The sequence below is a fragment of the Eublepharis macularius genome, chromosome 7 (genome assembly GCF_028583425.1).
Source record: "Eublepharis macularius isolate TG4126 chromosome 7, MPM_Emac_v1.0, whole genome shotgun sequence".
NCBI lineage: Eukaryota > Metazoa > Chordata > Lepidosauria > Squamata > Eublepharidae > Eublepharis > Eublepharis macularius.
Window position 1 is genome coordinate 36,867,223 of NC_072796.1, and position 19,357 is coordinate 36,886,579.

A 19,357-nucleotide genomic window follows, 5' to 3' on the forward strand; every position below is an offset into this window, starting at 1 on the left:
AGGAAATGACCCCCCAGGAAACAAGAGAGGTGCTGCTCTCACTGTCCTAACTAAGTGGTCCTTACTGCCCCCTGCATGGAAAGGCTCATCTTCCCTTTACTGCTACAGTACACCAGACATTGCAGTTTCCAACAGAAAAGACCCTCTCTCTAGTCATCACCCACCTCACCTCTCTTTTTAGCAGCAGCCACTTCAAGAAAATGCTACTAATCTTGTTGTCACTATCCAGCAGATAATGGCATAAATATTAACGGGGTGGGGGGGAATGGAGTCTTTTAAAGAATCTTATTGTAAAGTTTGTAGTAAGAACTATGGAAGAAACTTAGAAGAAAGAAAGGCCTGTAAAGATTATTTCCATCAGGATTTTTTTTTAAAATGCGGGTTTTTGTGGGAAATCCTGATGACCAGGGAAAAAAATTAATCGGTTCATTCTTTGACATTCATAATTGGTGCAATCCTATGGAAAGTTACTCTGGTGCATGTGTGTGCAAAGTGCCGTCAAGTCACAACGGACTTGTGGTGACCCCAGCAAGGGGCTTTCAAGGCAAGTGAGAAGCAGAGGTGGTCTGCCTTCCTCTGGAGAGTCTTCCTTAGTGGTTACCCATCCAAGTACTGACTCTGTTTAACTTCCAAGATCTGACGAGATCAGGCCATACCATGCCGCCTTCTCTCCCTACTGTGGTCTAAGGCCGCAGCAATCAATGCACTTAGACTGGAATGACTCTGCAAAGGATTGCATTGAATGCCACTTGAATAACTACTGTAAGAGAGATGGAAATTTAGGACATGACATTCTTCACTGAGTCTCAGAGACTGCCTTTACTGAAAGTAGTTTGGCTCTAATCTCAAATCAGAGGAGAGTAAATACTGGCATGAATCATTCATTATTTCTGCATCACAAACTGAAAAATGGAATCCACTGTTCATTTGGACAGTTTGTCCTATAGTAGCCTGGTGGCTCTTGATCAAAACTTTAGTGCATGAACTACATATTTATTATTAAAGAACAGTACTGTTCAATGATTTCCATTTATAACCAATTCTTCTAAAACGATTAAACAGGAGAGTACAAAATTGATGGAAGAGAAATTAAAGGAGCCCGTTCCAAGGAATCTGAAACAGTCTTACTCTTAATTCCACCAACATCGTATCTTTGCACAACAAAGTTAGTATCAGGCTTCATGTGACAAGCATCTTTACTGTAAATGGAAAACGAGAAGGCAATGAGTAAAAAAATAGCTGAAATGATTGGGGTTTAGCTGAAATGATTTAGCTATGCCATATCCCAAGTCCATTGCCTCTGCTTAGGATGGCACTTCTAGATCAACACTTGGACAGAACAAGTGGATCCTGAAAAAAGACAATTCTATTACTTGGCCCCAAATTCAACTAATGCAAGATATCTATCAGGCTGCCTCATATCAAGTCAGACTATGGGTCCATCTAACTCGGTCTTGGCACTGGCTGCCCAGGATCTCAGGAAAACAAAGTTCATTCCCAGCCTCTAGTATCATCTTGGTGTAGCGGTTAGTGTGCTGAACAAAGATCTAGGTCCCAGGATCAAATTCCCTTTCTGCCTTGGGAGCTGTCTGGATAAACTTGGCTGAGTCACTGTTGCCTAACCTACACCGCAGGGCTGTTGTTGTGAGGTTAAAATAGAGGACAGGAAAACAGTGCTGTGAACGGCTTTGAGTTCTCTTTGGGAGAAAAGTGGGATATAAATAAATAAATATCACTCATATTATATTATAATTTACTTACGATGTCTATAAATTATATGGCAGAATAATATGCAAATTATACGGGTGGACTAAATCCCTTTTTTGTTTGAACTTTTTGCATGCAAAGCATTTGTTCTACTACCCAGTCCCTCCCCTGATGCATAAATTGTTTAAGTTAAGATGGTTAAAAAGGTTTTGATAGAATGCTAACATTCCGAACAAAAACTGTGGGCTCATCTAGAGCATAGATGATCCAGTTTGACTGGCTAAATTCAGTGGGTGCTCATGAGACCAAACAGGAAGAAGAGCAAAATAATATCTTGAGAAATGAGGGGTTCTTAACATAGCTATTAAGAATTATGAATGATAATGATCACATGATGCAAATAGCCTTCTCCTTATATGCCTTCAGCAGCCAGATTAAGACATGGAGGGCCTAGCCACATGTCAGAGTGCTTACAGGTCCACAGCGTGTCCACCATGGATCCTGCAGAACCAGGCACACGCTGGAAGTTCCATGTTGAAACTTAATTCCCGGGTGCATGGGGGGGGGGGTCTCGTTCAAAAGAGGACTGAGGTACATGCTCCACCCTGTGGGATAAGTATTGTTGCAGAGTAGAAAATTTGCACAGCAAATAAAGAATCACAGACACGTGTGTGTTCATTTTCTAAAATAAATGTTTACTATATATAGGAAAAAATAAAGGATACATTGGAGATAAAATAAAGACCTAACTTAGTTCCTACATCCTTACATCCTGGAGATAACGGTCTAACTCACTGGAGAGCAATGGAGTCCTGAGTAAAGGAAAGGATGTCAATTGCCCCCAATAAACCTGGTCAGCCAATCATCAGTCCTAGATCTCTTCATTAAGCATGCAACTCCCCTTTTACCCTGGCGGAAGGAACAACATCTAACTGGTCTTATGTTGTCTCTAACTAAACACAAATTAACTCTTTCATGACTGAAGAGAATGACACTTGTAAAAATCCCCAACCCCTCCTCCCCACCTGCGTAGTGGGTGCTGCTTTTCTGCATCTCCCCAGGACATCATGACAGGCAGCCCACTTGGGGTAGCCAAGCAGTTTCAACTGATCCTGTTCCCAAATTCCAGCCATGTTGCCACCTCCACCCAATGCAAGAGTATCACATCAACCGGGCAGAGTTGCAAGCAGCTGGATCCTATAAGTACGCATGGCATGCGTATGAAACAGTTCAGTTCTTTTAATCTACCTACCTGTTGCTATAATAATAATAATAATAATAATAATAATAATAATAATACTTTAATAGTTGTTATTATGAAGAGTCTGATTGGTATGTAAACTTTTACTGGCACAGCTACCAAGCCTATCACTGAGCTGGTAACTGAAGAGTGACAAGTGAGCAATTTGCAGAAGGGGCCGAGGCTTAATCATACAAGCATGTCCAACATGTGATGACTTGCACATGAGAATGAAGTTATAGATTTGACACAGAACTTTTAAATGTCATCTCAAACACCCGTCTGTTGAATGCCACTCATTCATATGTTCAGCAGCTAGCTGTGTTGAGAAACCCAGCCAAGTATGAATGAACTAATGCATTTACTATGCCTTCCAGCCACAGTTCTCCTGGGAAACACACGTGCAGCCTGTTCAAGGCCGTTGGCACTGCTGTGGCTCCTCCAGCCCAATCTGCTCGGAGACTCATATTAGCAATGAATGTTTTGCTCTTTCTGTAAGTCATGGAGAAGTTCTTGGCACAGGGTTCATAGATTATCAACCCCTATAGCACAGTGGTTAATCAGAACGGACAAAACTGTTAGCGACGCTTTCAAGTCAGGTGCTGCTCATAGGACTGAATCAGAAAGTCACAAGAAGAGGCAGTGATTTCTCGATGCGGCTGTCAGTCCTGCAGAATCCCTGGTTGATCTCTGGGATGGAAAAACACTTTGGCTCATATAGGGTAGTTTCCATATAGTTTAATATATGTTAAATTGCTTATGTTTTGCTTCATTGTTGTTTCATCTCTGTATCGGACTTCTTGTTTACAAATTTCTGCAACTCATACCCTGTTGTATTATTTATTGAATATTCCAGCAGCTGTATTGATTAAAACTGTGTAATTATTGTAGTTGGATGTTCCTGCCCTGCTTTTCTCCCCAATTGGGTCTTAAAATACCTTACAGCAGGGCTCTTTTTCTGGTGGCATGCACTGGTACACAGTACCAACACCTCTTTCTGCAGTACCAGCATCTCTTTTGGCTGGGGGGTTTGGTCTCCATAGTAGCAAACATAGTATCAGCAGCACCTCTTTTTTTAGTATCATCTGCAGTCCCTATCCCTTTATCAAAGCAGCTCTCTAAACCATTTCCCTACAGTACAGCCCTCTTACCTGTGTATGTACATGCATACATTTACAGGCATCTGTTGATTTTGCCCATTGGCTGGCCGGTATTTGCAGAAGGCCCTGTTCAGATGAGCAAAGCTGGTGAGACCCATAGTTGGGAGAGGCACTTTTGGTCGATGCTTAAGGCACTGGTGGACTCCTGCTTTTGCTGCTACAGACGAACACAGCTGTGAATCTTGCATTATTATTTTATTATTATTTACATTCGTAACATCCACAAACATTACACTTGACTTGTAGCTTCGGCAAACAGGCAACGTCTCTCCTCCTGCCCCCTTTTCCTTTTTTAACAAAAGAAGAAATCAAATCTGACGAAGAGTTTTGTGCAACTGGAAAGCTACCTCTCTCTTTCGCGATTTTAATTTGTCCTAATCAATAAGTAACTGTGAGATCCAGTCCAGATACGTATTTTGAAACCGGCCCAACCAAAGCTACTCATACGCTCGCGTATTACGGAGACCGGCTCCTGCAAAATTAAAGCGAATTGCTCCTTCCGAACACTCGGGGGCAGTAAAGGACGGAACGAGCGCGATCTTGAAGATGACGCTCCAATTGGTTCCATTTTGTGACGTAACAATGAAGGGGGCGGAGCTCCAAGACGCTCGCATTCTCAAAGCGAGGCTGCAAGAGGCGACTCGATCTAATTCTACTTAGCCTTGCCGCAAGTGGTTGCTGTTGGTTTTCGCCCAGCAGCTTTTTTCCTCGTGCATCTTTACGTGCGGGCAGGAGGTAAAGCGATCCAGCTTGTAAAAGGACCCGGGATGATCCATATGAATATGGGGTCGGGATTGCCAATTGCCCCTTACTTCAGTGGGGTCGTTATTCTGACTCATCACAGCACCGCGAGGGCAGGAGATCCTAGTTATTTTTTAAAAAAACACAAGCCATAATGCTCGCAGAAATATGCGGCTGGGATGGTGGGCGGGATGGGTCAGGGCGTCTTTGCTTGGTTTGAAATTCTGCTGTGCGGCATGATCATATTGCCCCCGGGGTGAGCTCTCGGCGGGGCTTACATGGTCTTGCTGGCCGGAGGTGAGGAAGATTTGGTTGAATATCCGTCCTCTGCTTGCTTGGAATGTAGCCTTTCTGCCTATGCCACCCGTATAACAACGCGAAGATTTTAACTTTTAATGCTGCATTTTAAGGGAAGAAACGCGAATACACCTAAACCAATAATTCCTTTTTAGAAAAAGCTATCTTGAGAAAAGATCTGCTTAGACTATTGGAGAATATTGCCAGGCCATGACAAACGAGTTCAGTGTTCCCTTTTATAGGGTATGTGAGACAGTTTGGGATCCCTCATTTGCTTTTCTGCTACATAAAAGAACCAGCCGGTAGAGCAATGGAACTTACCACTATTAGGACTTTCCAGAGGAGTACCAAGGACAGTGTTACAATTTCAATTAATGCCCATCCTAAGCATGTGCTAGTAAGAAGCATCGTTCAGTGCTCATTTTGGGTTTTAAAGGCTGCCAGGTACAACATAAAATCCTGAAGCATGGGTGGGTAGGGGGATGGAAAGGGGAGGAACAGAACAAGAAAAGCCACAGTTGCACCCTCTTCTACATTTTGGGTGCTATTTAAGAGAGATAGAATTTCCAAGGTGCAGCCGGGCACTACATCCTCTTCCGTATAAAACTCTGCGTACTCCCCATAGCTTGCTTTTCCTTTCCTTTGTATTTACCTTATGATGCTTTTTATGCTGTCCACTCTCAGATCAAAAGTGCATTTTCTTTTTTTTACAATAATCTGAAGATCTTATTCTATTTTTTTTTCTTGATGTTCTTGACAGGCACCTTTTCAAAAAGGACTTTTGTCAGCTACCTTTGACTTATTAGAGACAAAAGCTTCCAGGAGCTATCAGAAAATGGCAGGTAAGGCGTTTCTTTTTCCTCGAACCTAAACTTTGCTGTTTACCTTGATAATATTTTTTAATAGGAGCCAGGATCTGGTATTCAAAGTTGTAATATTTAGAAGTCTAGTTCATATTTTATTATGGTTCCAGAGTACCAGAATCTGGAGTAGTTATGGACCAGATTTTACTTAGGGTTCAGGAAAAGATGGCTAGGAAAACTGTTATGAACCATCAACAGAATCTGTGCTTTTCAGTTTTCACATGAGATACTTAAGGTAAGTCTTGCTTCAGTCGATTATGTGATGCCAGTAAGAGACATACATTTGTCACAGTCGCCGTTCCATGTGATCAGCATCTCTTATCCATGTAAATAACAATCCAAAGAGACTTCAAGGATACATAAGACTGATGTGTCTAAGTCAACAGGCATATTATTAAAGGGCGGGGAAGTAGTAAAAAAGTTCAATAAAATAGAATTAAAAACAGTCCATTGATAATTAAATGTAAACATTCAGAAGGCAGTAAAATTTCAAACCACAAACCTATAGCAGATACGAATATTTTGTAAAAGGCTAGGCATAATATCCCATGAAAAGCGGAGTGTTATGAGTTCTCACTACAGCCCTTCAAGCTAATATGTGTTGACTTGGCCAAGAGGCATTGCTTTGTGGACTCCATTTTTTTGATAGCATTTCCTAAAGATGGCTTTTTAGTGGCCTTTTGCTCCTACAGTTGCCAACACGGCTTCGGAAATTCCTGGAGATTTGGGGTGGTGACTAGGGAGAGTGAAATGGCAGGGGGACTCTGAGGGGATGTGCTGCCCTCCAAAGCTGCCATTTCTGCATGGGAACTGAGCCCTGCTATCTGTAGATCAGTTGTTCTTCTGGGAGAAGCTGGGCCCCACCTGCAGTTTGGTAACTCTTACGTGCTTCCTGTTAGCAGAGTGTAAACAGAGCAGAGAAGTTACGCTGTGCTGATTAAAGAGGCAAAAAGTTTATTTAAGAAATACATACTTGAGAGTAGAGTGAAGAGATAGAGACCTTGCTATCTGACTACATCTTGTAGAAGAGTGAATAAGGCAGGAGAGAGAAGAAGCAGGATATTGCCCTGTTTAGCCCAATAGGAGACAAGACAAGGAAATGACCCCCCAGGAAACAAGAGAGATGCTGCTCTCACTGTCCTAACTAAGTGGTCCTTGCTGCCCCCTGCATAGAAGGCTCATCTTCCCTTTGCTGCTGCAGTACACCAGACATTGCAATTTCCAACACTTCCTTGTACCACCTGGAGCCTACAGCATGCTACAGATCTTAACATTTTTTCTCCCCACTTCAGCCCCTTTTCAGTATCTTGTTATGGAAATTTCTTTAGAAAGTATTCTGCTTTAATTTTATTTTCCATAACAGCCGCTACCCTCCATTAATCAAGACACCAGACTGTGATCGATGAGGAAATATGAGTTTTATTTCATAAATAATAATAATAAAACCCAGATGCAGATGCCCTCAGTAGGACATATGCGTAAAGATCTTATATACTTTCCAAAGCTAATTGTTTACAGAAAAGATAAAATTGTTATACAAAACTAAAGCTCAAGGTTGACTCAGCCTTCCATCCTTCCGAGGTCGGTAAAATGAGTACCCAGTTTCCTGGGGGTAAAGTGTAGATGACACAGGAAGGCAATGGCAAACCGCCCCATAAAAAGTCTGCCAAGAAAACGTCGTGATGCGACGTTTCCCCCCATGGGTCAGTAATGACTCTGTGTTTGCACAAGGGACTACCTTTACCTATACAAAACTAGATACAAACAATTCTTCAGAATCAAATTCTTCAGGAGATATGGCACCAAAACAGGCCTGATTGACAAGACACTAAAATCTCTCTGTAATGTAAACATGCTACCTGTCTGGTGTCACTCAGGATATTTGAATGTCTTCCTGAGAGGGTGCTTATCCAAGGTAAATTCTTGAGTACAAAGTCGAAACAAGAAAGATACCATTTGCTTGCAATAGGGCTTCAGTGTTTTAAACTGTGTCAGAAGGAATCTGCTTACAAAGAAAAGCTTTTTCCTTCTGAGTTAGAGGGCAGCTCCAATAAATGCCCATACATAGGTCTTTAAGCTAGAGGTCATTAAAATTCCTTATCATATCTCTGAATTAGCATTAAAGTCATTATAGATTTCAGAGCTCGTTGCTGTAAACTAGCTTAGACACTGTGGCAAAATCCTGTGTTTCAAAGGAATGGCTTATTTTATCCAGGGAATCTGGATTAGACTTCAGGTGAGAACTGCAAAATGGGGTGAATCCTTACCTCAAGGATGCTGGCATACAGCTACAGTTTGTTGTTAACTTTATTTGGATTACAGAATAAAATGCAATGCCGTCATACACATCCAATGAATAATGCAATTGATCAAGGACTGCAGAATAAGAAGACAGTGTGAACAAAGTGGATTATAGAATGAAAGAGAAAACAGTGCGCTCCTACAGAATAAGATGTCCAATGCAATAAAATTAGACGGCAATGTAATGAACAAGCTGTCTGAGGCAGGGTGTTGTTATTGTTAACTTTTTCACTGGGACTCATGGCAGGTTACAGAATATGAAAAGTAAATTCAGTCAACTCTAATCAACAAAACAATGCCGTGGGCTGGGACTGAGGAGTCGGAAAACAATGCAAGCAAATAATAAAGAACTATCTAAGGCACCAAAACAGTCAGTGTAGGCAAAGAACTACTTAAGGCAACAGAACTATGTAAGGTTCAGCATATCATACTGAAGAATGGGTTATTACGGCAGAAGATGCTGAACTGAAGTAAAAGGAGGCGAAACATGTAATAGACATTGCAGTATACTACATTACTGTCCTCGATAGAAGCAACCTCCGAGGCTGATCTATTATACCATTATTCCGTTCCCTTTATAAGAATACCCTTCTGAACATTTCTGTTCTAATAAGACTAATAAAGACAGAGAGTAAGAGAGCGCTCAAAGGCAGCTGACACCCCCAGGAGACACCCTCAGGGGATACCCCAATACTGTGAGCAAGCCGGCACTTCTTAGCCCTTCTATTTCAAATGTGTGACTTACTGAGACGTTCTGTGATATTCTGTCTTTTCAGGGAAAAAAGTATTAATAGTCTATGCCCACCAAGAGCCCAAATCTCTGAATGGATCCCTAAAAACAATTGCGGTGGAAGAACTGACTAAGCAAGGCTGTAGTGTTACTGTTTCTGACCTCTACGAAATGCAGTTTGAGCCTAGATCAACAAGAAAGGACATAATTGGTGAGTATCGGAGAAATGTAATTCCCTTTCATAATACTTAATGAAAAGTCTTGCGATGCTTTTATGCCACAATAAATGTGTTGCGCCTTTAGTGTCCTTGGGCTAGAGGCCACTTTGTCAACTGTATCTGGGAAAATTGAGGGCTTCTAGCCCATGGAATCGTATAGCACAATAACAGTGCAATCCTAAGAAGACTTTCTTGGGAGTAAGCCATAGTGAGTAGGATTCTACATAGACTCGCTTATGGTGGCACTGTAAATTTATTTATGGGGCTGTAGGGTCAGGGCTTATTTCGAGGAAGAACGCACAGGAATGCAGTTCCGGCAGTTACCCAAAGAGGTCACATGTCAGGTGGCCCCGCCCACTTGACTCGGCCATTTTGGGCCCGTTTCAGCCTGGATTGGAGCCACAACAGCCCGTATCGGGCCTCTGACGGGTAGTGGATCACTCTCCCACTCAGCAGCAGCCCGATCCTGACCATTTTGGGCCCCTTTTCAGCCCTGAATGGCCAGGGTTGGGTCCAAAACAGCCAGGACAGGTGATGTCAGTGGGTGTGGCATATGCAAATCAGTTATGCTAATGAGACATGGCTGGTGAGGTCAAGGGGTGTGTCATATGCTAATGAGTCCCTCCAGCTATTTGGGTGTGTAGTTTTTCTGACCTCAACTTGAGCAGTTGAGCATGACCAAATTTCCTCATCTACATGACCACTATGGGTGTAGCTACATTACAGCCTTGAACTGGCTTGACTGATCATACCTTCTTCCCATGGAACTGTGGGATGAAACAAGCTACCCTACAAAACCAAGATGGCCACCTTCAATTATTTCACCACTTGTAGGAAGCCTGTCTCTGTTTTTTCCCTACAGGTGATCTCTACAATCCAGAGCAATTTAATTATGGTGTTGAAGCTTGGGAAGCATTCAAAAATGGGTGCCTCTCTGAAGATTTGATTGAGGAGCAGAGGAAAGTGAGAGAAGCTGACTTGGTGATTTTCCAGGTCATTATTTTAAAATGACTTAAGATCAAGTTCAGTGGCAAAAAGATTGTGCAAACAGGGTCAGGGTAGATGATTGGGACTCTATTTGGACTTCTCCAGCGTTTAACTCCAATATTATTCATGTCTGTTTTCAGTCGATAAAAATTGTAACTCGTTGGTATTTACCTCCGGTTAGGATCAAGTGGATGGCTGGTTCTTCTGTGGTTAAATGCTGGAAGGGTTGTGGCCATTGTGGTGATTTTATACATTGTTGGTGGTCTTGCAGCTTCATTCAGAATTATTGGTAGAAAAAATAATACAACTGATTTACAAGATAACAGGTTATAAAGTACCTCCCCCGCCCCCGAGATGGTTTTATCAAACTTGGGTTAGTAGGAATTCCCAACCAAAATGTATTAAAGTTAGTTTCTGTTTTACTATCAATAGCAAAATCTATTCTTGCTCTTCGTTAGAAAAGTAAACTACCTTCCTCAGTTGAATTTTGGCAAACTAGATTATGGGATTATTTCATTTTAGGGAAACTGTCAGAGAAAACGCAGTGTGCCGAGTGTAGCAACTATAAATCTACCTTTGTAGAAACATGGCACCCTTTAATAAGCTATATGACAGAAGCTGACCTTCTCCCGAAATATTCAATTTATCGAGATATGATATATTTTTAGAATTATTACTTACCGGGATTGATGTGGTCATGTTGGGTGTATCTTGGAGGTTCTTTTTTGTTAACTTTGGGTTGTGAGTTTGTTTGTTTTGGTGTGTTGTATTTTTCTGCTTGTAATAATAATAAAAAAAGATCTCCCATTTCCAGTCTTAGGTTAGAACAGATGGGACTAACATCAGCGATGGACTGCACAGCCTGTGCAATCATGTGATTAGGAAACGTAACAAAGAGTGATTTTGAGATTGGAGAGAGAGATTTTGAGACTGGTGATGTCTCCCTCAGTTTGCACCACAGTACACTTGTGCAGAAGCTACTTTAAATTGCTCCATTGGAGAATAGGTAGATTGCATTGACAGAGAGAGAGTTTATGGGGTTGGAACAAGGCTGAAGGAAATGATTACTTTTATCAATATATTCTATATTGATGGAAGAGTTTGCAGTTGTAAAGACTTCTGACATCTGCAATCCACACAGGACTGTGCCAGTTCCTTGAGGACAGCTGCTAGTTAAAGTAAAAAAGGAAGATCAGCCTAGGAGTTAGTGAGGAAAAGCCAGCAATAATAGTATCTGATCCCCGTGTTAGCAAGCTGAAGTTCTCTTGACGAACAGAGAATTCTCCAGCTTCCTTGCTCTTGCTAGGGAAGGGGCCGCCTGGAAGCATCCTTAGAGTTACTCAAGTTTTCTGCTTTATTTTATGCAGTTTCCTTTATATTGGTTCAGCATGCCAGCAATCATGAAGGGCTGGCTGGACAGAGTCTTCGTTCAAGGATTTGCTCACAATTTCCCACAATGTTATGAGACTGGCTTACTCAAGGTATGTAGTTTATCCTATCCAATCCAACCTACTTTATTGCTTCAGCACAGCCATAGCAAATAACAAAAAAGTACAATACTATTAATGCAAATTACTACATCCTAAAACTTTAACCGAAGTTAACAAAACTCCATCTAGAACTCTAAATCCATAAACTCCATACAGCATATAATATAGCGTAATAAGTCCTACTAAGAGGAACTTATTATTACCTTTAGAATAAAACTTACTTCAATAGTCTTAACTGTATTTTGTTTACTGATGTTACAAACTTGCATTGTATTCCATTTATCCTTATCTGCCAGCAGAACTACTCATGTGTCTTGCTCTGACCTCCCTGGCACCCGTTGCAGAATATTTCTAAGATACTTCTCCCGAATAGTTGCAAATCTTGGGCATTGAAACATAACATGGGGCATATCTTCAATGGATTTATGATCACAGGGGCACCCGCAATCAATAACTGGGGTCTTGTTATAACAGCCTTTCAGTACTGCCAAATGAAGTATATTCATCCTAGCTTTAGTAAATGACATCCTATATTCTGTGACCGTTAGGTCATCAAAATAAGCTGGCCGTGCTATAGGATGAGATATAAGGTGTTTATATAAAGTTGCTGAACTCATAATACCAAGCACCCCCTGGTCTTATCGTGCACTTATGTCCAGCAGTCTTTGTTAGACTTTGTTATGCTTTAGCATAATATTATTTATTCTTTTAGCAGTCAATATAAAAGGCTAGAATTGTTTTTTATACCCATAGTTTTGGAAATGAACCCCACTGAAAACAGTGCTCACTTATTCCTAAGTCAACATGATATTAACCAACAAGAAAGAGTTGGTTGATGGGGTGAAGGTGGTGGGAGCCTTAGGGAGAAGTGAACACATCCTTCTAGAGTTCCCTTTGCTGCATGGTACCGAGTGAGTTTGTAGCTAAACACACACGTTAGATTTTTGTAGAGCAAACTAATAAACTTAGCGATATGATGACAGGTATTCCATGGACAAGAATGCTGGAAGAAAAAGGAGCAAGTGAAGGGTGGGCTCTCGTAAAAGAAGAGCTCTTGCAGGTTCAAGCTATCACCATTCCAGCAAGATGAAAACACAGGAGAGGATCTAAGACACCAACGCAGATGAACAGAGAGATCCGTGATGAGTGAGGGAAGAAAAAGGAGATGTTCAAGAAGTGGAGGGAAGGAAACGCATCTAAAGAAGAGTATCTAGGGGTAGCTAGGCAGCTGTCAGAGGGGCAAGAGCTCAGAATGAGCTGAGACTGGCCAGGGAGGACTCGCCACAACAAAAAGACATTCTTCAAATTTGTGAGGAGGAAACGGAAGGTAAAGGGGGTGATACTCTATTGCTGGGTGAAAATGGAGAGACTCTGACAGAGGACAGATAGAAGGCAGAAAGGCTCAGTGCCTATTTTTGCTTCAGTTTTTTCCCTGAAGGGCCCACCTAGAGATGGGAGTAGGCTGGCTGACATGGGCAGATGTCATCCGAGTTTTCAAGAAAGGGGGAAAGGACAATCTTGGGAACTACAGGCCAGTTAACCTGACCTCTATCCCAGAGAAGATAATGGAGCAGATATTAAAGGCATCAGTCTGCAAGCATTTAACAGACAGCCTGGTGATACGGGGAAGTCAGCATGGGTTTGTCCCCAGCAGGTCCTGCCAGACCAGTCTCATCTCCTCCTATGACTGAGTGACAGGCTTACTAGATCGGGGGAATGCGGTCGATGTAGTTTATCTGGGTTTCAGTAAAGCTTTTGACAAGGTGCCCTCTGCTGTTCTGATGGGTAAACTGGAGGACTGGACTGGACTCTAGGATGGTTAGACGGATAGGGAACTGGCTGGATAAACGCACTGAAAGAATAGTTGTCAAGGGCATCATGTCTGATTGGAGGAAAGTGTCCAGCAGAGTGGCACAGGGCTCGGTTCTGGGCCCGGTGCTTTTCAATATTTTTATAAATGATCTGGATGAAGGGGTGATTCCTCATTACATTTGCAGATGACACTAAATTGGGAGGAGGAGCAAACACCTATGAAGATAGGGATAGCATTCAACGAGATCTGAACACATTGGAAAAGTGGGCAGATTGGAATAAGGTGTGATTTAACATGGATAAGTGCTGAGTTCTCCATCTGAGTAACAAAATTAAAGAGCATGCATGCTGGATGGGGGATACACTTCTGGGTAGCAGCGTGTGGGAACAAGTTCTTGGGGTATGTGTGGATAGGAAGCTAAATATGTGGGATATGTGTGGATAGGAAGCTGAGAGCCAGTTTGGTGTAGTGGTTAAGAGCACGGGACTCTAATCTGGAGAGCCGGGTTTGATTCCCCACTCTTCCACTTGAAGCCAGCTGGGTGACCTTGGGCTAGTCACAGCTCTCTGGAGCTCTCTCAGCCCCACCCACCTCACAGGGTATTTTGTTGTGGGGATAATAATGACATACTTTGTAAACCGCTCTGAGTGGGCATTAAGTTGTCCTGAATGGCGGTATATAAATTGAATGTTATTATTATTATAAATATGAATACTCAGTGTGCAAAAAAAGGCAAATGCTATCTTGGGGTGTATCAACAAAAGCATAACATCCAAATCACAGGATGTCATTGTCACCCTATATGGCACAGTGGGCAGACCCTCTTGACAGTGTTGATCTATAACTATTTTCTATAGAAGGTTCTGAGTATTTTATACTCCTTATATACCTAATATATATTTTCACTGGGACTTTCATTGGTTTTCATTTTTTTGCCATCCTACATGTGTGGTTGTTCACTCTATGAGTAGCAGTGGTCGATAAGCAAAATGCTCCATCCCTAGCGATGGGGAATAAACTTTACTTGTTTACTGCAGCAAACCTTGGTGTGCCTAGGCTGCCGTATAAAATGGCTCAGTGCAGATTGACCGCGAAGTTGAACACATTCTGACATAGCTGGGCAAATGAGAGCCAAGCTACAAGTGACGCCTGACACAGATCGGACACTTGTCAGGTTACCTCAAGTTTTGATGGGAAATGTAGGCGTCCTGGTTTTACAGCTTGGCTCTCCATTACAGCTGCAAGACCAGAATGCCTACATTTCCCATCAAAACTTGAGGGAAGCTGACAAGTGTCCAACCTGTGTCAGGCGTCACTTGTAGCCTGGCTCTGAGACTGCATGTGCCAAGTCTACAAAGATCCATTTAACCAATATCCAGTTTGGTTGTGTGAATTGGCCTAAATGCAAGAGAATTTCCGAGAGCGGATTGTATCCTGCAGAACATATTCACTTACAGAAGCAGGGAATTTCCCCCCATCTACTGCTGTAGACCTCCACCCCCTCCCCCTGCTGTCGGAAATAATCTTGGCTGCATTAGGAGGGGGAGGCAAGAAAATTCCAGTCTGCTCACAGCAAGTGCTTCATCACCGGGGATCTACTCCAGGATCTGAGCCATTCTCTTCTTGTCATAGTTGGTAGGTGATATGCCTAAATTCTTCATTCCAGAATAAACTAGCCTTACTTTCATTTACCACTGGAGGAGACGAAGGGATATATTCAGATGAAGGAGTCAGTGGCAATATCCGTTATCTTCTGTGGCCCATGCAGGTAATATAAATATACCTTCTCTGTTATTACCCTGACCTGGATAGCCCTGGCAAGCCTGATCTTGTCAGATCTCAGAAGCTAAACAGAGTCGGCCTTGGTTAGTAATTGGATGGGAGACTTCCTAGAAAAGAGGGTTGCTATGCTATCTTTGTTAGACTCTTGCCTTGAAAACCCCAGCAGGGGTCGCCATAAGTCAGCTATGACTTGAGGGTACATTCCTCCACTGTTGCAGGTCCTTTTGGTTCAATGCCAGTCCTCTTGATTACTCAGCATTGGCGTAGCTTGTTTTTAAACAGATCTTAACCCATCCGGCATGGTATACAGCAGTAGACATATAACAGAGGCAAGTAACCAACTCTGCTCCTCATTAGCTACTGTTAGTGGCCAGTGAAACTAATCAGTGGTTGTCAATATCTCTTTATCTTCTAAAGTCAAGATGTCACTGTACCCATAGCCAGATGGCCTGTTTGGCTATAGATGGCAAGGAAATTAAGAAGATTCTCAAGATATCTCCCATTGCCTGAGCAGTCAGTTCAGTCCAGTGATACTAAACAGCACAAGAATATCCGGGTGCATGTTTCTTCCTCCCTGTCTGTTCCTTCATGTAAAATACGAAGGGTAACCTGTTTAAGCCACTAGCTTTGGGAGCAGCAAGAGGGTGAAGGGCCTGTGGCTGATGTGTGTTCGCTTGTTGTGTCCTGTCAAAGCCTCAACACAATAATAAGACCTTCTTGAAAAACCCCTTAGCACTCGTGGGTTAAGCAGGCAGGTTCTTTTGCAGATTAGTAAAATAACTGATTAAGTGATGGGAAGCGCAGACATTTCATAGCGGTGGAAACTGAGCAGTGAGTTTCTGCAGGGATTGGTACTGGGACCAGGCCTGTTTAATTTGTTCATAAATGAGCTGGAATTGGGGGTCAACAGTGTGATGTCCAGCTCTGCAGATGGCGCCCAGTTATTCAGGGCAGTGAAAAACCAAAGCTGCTTGTGAAGAGCTCCAGTAGGTCCAAACCGAGTAAGTGTGTGACAACAATGTAAGCAAAGCTTAGCCTAAGTGTGAAGTGCTACACTTTGGGGCAAAGCAGCTGAAATTATACAGATCTTGTTCCTCCTAACTGAGCTATCCCTCGGTGGGAGCATGTTTGAGCAGAAAGGCAGAAAGCAGCCCTGTCTGCCTCATGAACCAAGACTGAGTCTCAGGCTACACCTTCCCTACTTCAGTGTGGCTGCTACTCTCCTGTGCCACTCCAAGTGTGCAGTTCACATTCACTCTAGTAGTATGCTTGGGAGCCATTGCCAGAATGGGATGTATCTATGCAGTCCACTCTAATCACATAGAAGGAGCAACCACAGGTTGACTGCATCGCCCCTGTTGCAGGTAGCCTAAGAAGTGGCCTTGAAGCAAGACTCCATATCCTTGCAGAAGCCACTCCTGATCTTCATTGGTCACACAGCTGTTCTGGACTCAAACAACTTTAGGCAGCCCTAGGAAAGTCTTCCATTAAGTTATCTCTCAGGTTTTTTGGTACCGCTAATGCGACCTGCAGGGCTTTTTTTCTGGGAAAAGAGGTGGTGGAACTCAGTGGGTTGCCCTCGGAGAAAATGGTCACATGGCTGGTGGCCCCACCCCCTGATCTCCAGATGGAGGGCAATCTAAACTCCCCTCTGTCTGGAGATCAGGGGGCGGGGCCACCAGCCATGTGACCATTTTCAAGAGGTTCCAGAACTCCGTTCCACCGCGTTCCAGCTGAAAAAAAGCCCTGGTGACCTGTAATATCATTTTGTTCAGTACCAACCATGTTCTGAGCCTAAATGAAACCATCTGGACTCGCCTTCTCTTTGTGCTTTCTTTGAATCCAGCATGGGATCATGCACTTCTGTGGCTTGAGCATCCTTGCCCCGCATATCTGCTTTGCACCTGAGTACGCATCAGAGGAAGAGCGAGAGCAGATGCTGACTTCTTGGGTAGAACGGCTGAAGACCATCTGGGAGGAGGAACCGATCAAGTGCACTGCGGAGTGGTACTATAAGTAACGTGGCTGGAAATGCTGGCAATTCAAATACCCTTCAGTTTTTATTGGATGGGTTCTTAACCCTTTTTCTGCTGCTCTCCCCTCAGCACACGACGGAAAAGCAAAAGGGGATCAGATCAGGTGACTGGGCTTGGGTAAAAGTCCCCACGTAAATCAGCCGTGAGCCCCACCTCTCGCTCATTCTTTTCTCTAGAAAAAAATTAAAAACCTATTTCCATGACTTAGAGACAAAATAATGGAAAAAAATAAATTATGACAATAGAGGGAAAGAAGTGCAGATTTACGGTTAGCATTACACCATAGGGGATGCTTGCATCTGACTATATGTTCCCTACAATATGCCATGAGCTGATTTGCCACTAAGTTGTGGCAGAAGGGGACCACAGTCGGGCCGCAATGAGAGGTACCATTTCGGTTGCCCAGTGGGTTTTTCCCCAGTGGATGGTGCATCCACTTTCTATGTTCTCTAGCAAGGTTCTTGCCTCTTGTGCTTCTCATGCCTAACGTTGTGAGTAGGAGCATTTGAGGGATATCTTGTGCTACACCTTTATTTTGGTTTTTGGACCAACTTAGTTGACACGGCTTCATCCAAAAAATCCTCACCCCTTCCTCAATCCCCCTACACTTTCCAAGGTTCACTAGGAAGAAGAAATTACTATTAAGCTATCATGTAGATATACCCTTATAGCCCAATCCTATATAAGAAGTAAATCCCATTAAGCTCAATAAGAGTTACTTAAATCCCATTAAGGGTAACTTCCAGGTACATTTGAAGAAGAGTGTGGCCTGATCTGGAAGGAACGCCACATACAGATTAGGAATTCTGTGTCAAGTGTTGCTAAGAGTATCGAGCATAAGGGAGGCATTCCAAGGCTACAGGGCAAACAGCTTCCCCCACCTAGCTGCAATATAAAACACTTGGGGTTGTTCGTTTCTTCTTTTTCTTTAATATGAGTGCTTGAAATCTGCTGATTTTACATGCGCCTCTGGTTCTGAGAATGAAACGGAACAAAATGTTCCTTTCTTGAAAGAAGTCTGTGTATTTCAGTTTCTTTAATCACTGCAGCAGCTTCAACGCCCTGTTCTGCATGTTAGCAAATTGCATATAGATGCATGTTTCATTAATATAATCTCAGTGTAGTCAAATGGGTTGATGGTCGTAATACATGTGCTTTATCGCTACTGCTGTGTAGTCCTTGAGACTAGTAGCAAATTATTTGGGGGGGGGGCGGGGACTGAGAAAACGTGAGTTCCCCATCATGGGTCTACTAGTAACAAGGGGTGAACATTTAACTGTACAATTAAAAAAAAGATCAGGAAAAATAAGCATTGGTTGACTGCTTTGTTTTCCGTGAAGTTTGATTATATTCTGCTAACAAGCTGTTCATTGCATTATCCAGCAAAATACTGGTGGACCCCTTATGTGCATTTCTGGTGTTAATACTGTCTTCATGAGCAGCCTCTACCACCTGGGGTTCGGACGCCAGGGGGCACTGTCATTTTCCAAATGAAAATCACAACACTTGTAATACAAAAGAGAAGACTTGAATTACCAGCCTATAGGGAGCTCCTGAGCAGAACGTATCAGAGAGGTTTATAGCAGCATGAACTCTAAGAAGACTGAACAGAAACCAAGTATGAATGCATGGTTGAGCGGACGCTCTAGCAGGTGCTTAAACGATGGCCCGTGCCTCTTCTGTCCTTGCTCCCACTCTGCGGAATTTTAACTGGAGATGCTGGGGATTGAACCTGGTACCTTCTGCGTGAAAGCAGATGCTCTGTCACGGAGCCACAATCCCTCCCCAGGCCTCCCAGATCCAAACCCTTTACTTCACAATAGACAATGCTATCGCTATCACACTGTTTGAATGAACTACAACCAAGACCAAGCCTGATCTCTCACTCCCACAGGAACTGTTAAAGAGGCAGCATATATAAAATGATCTACCAATTAAGGAGCAGAATCAAGGTGAGGGTGGTAACTGCCCACGGGACCTTCTGCATTTGTT

General features: G+C 42.9%; 1 protein-coding gene across 1 annotated transcript; it reads left to right on the forward strand.

The window, feature by feature from the left end:
- Window positions 1-4,774: 4,774 nt before the first annotated feature.
- Window positions 4,775-17,733, forward strand: NQO2 (N-ribosyldihydronicotinamide:quinone reductase 2). The gene is made up of 7 exons (XM_054985635.1): window positions 4,775-4,842; window positions 5,906-5,987; window positions 9,086-9,250; window positions 10,120-10,250; window positions 11,612-11,725; window positions 15,214-15,315; window positions 17,176-17,733. Exons 2-7 carry the CDS (start codon window positions 5,981-5,983, stop codon window positions 17,347-17,349), a joined length of 693 nt encoding a protein of 230 aa, XP_054841610.1. The 5' UTR covers window positions 4,775-4,842; window positions 5,906-5,980; the 3' UTR covers window positions 17,350-17,733.
- The last annotated feature ends 1,624 nt before the right edge of the window (window positions 17,734-19,357 follow it).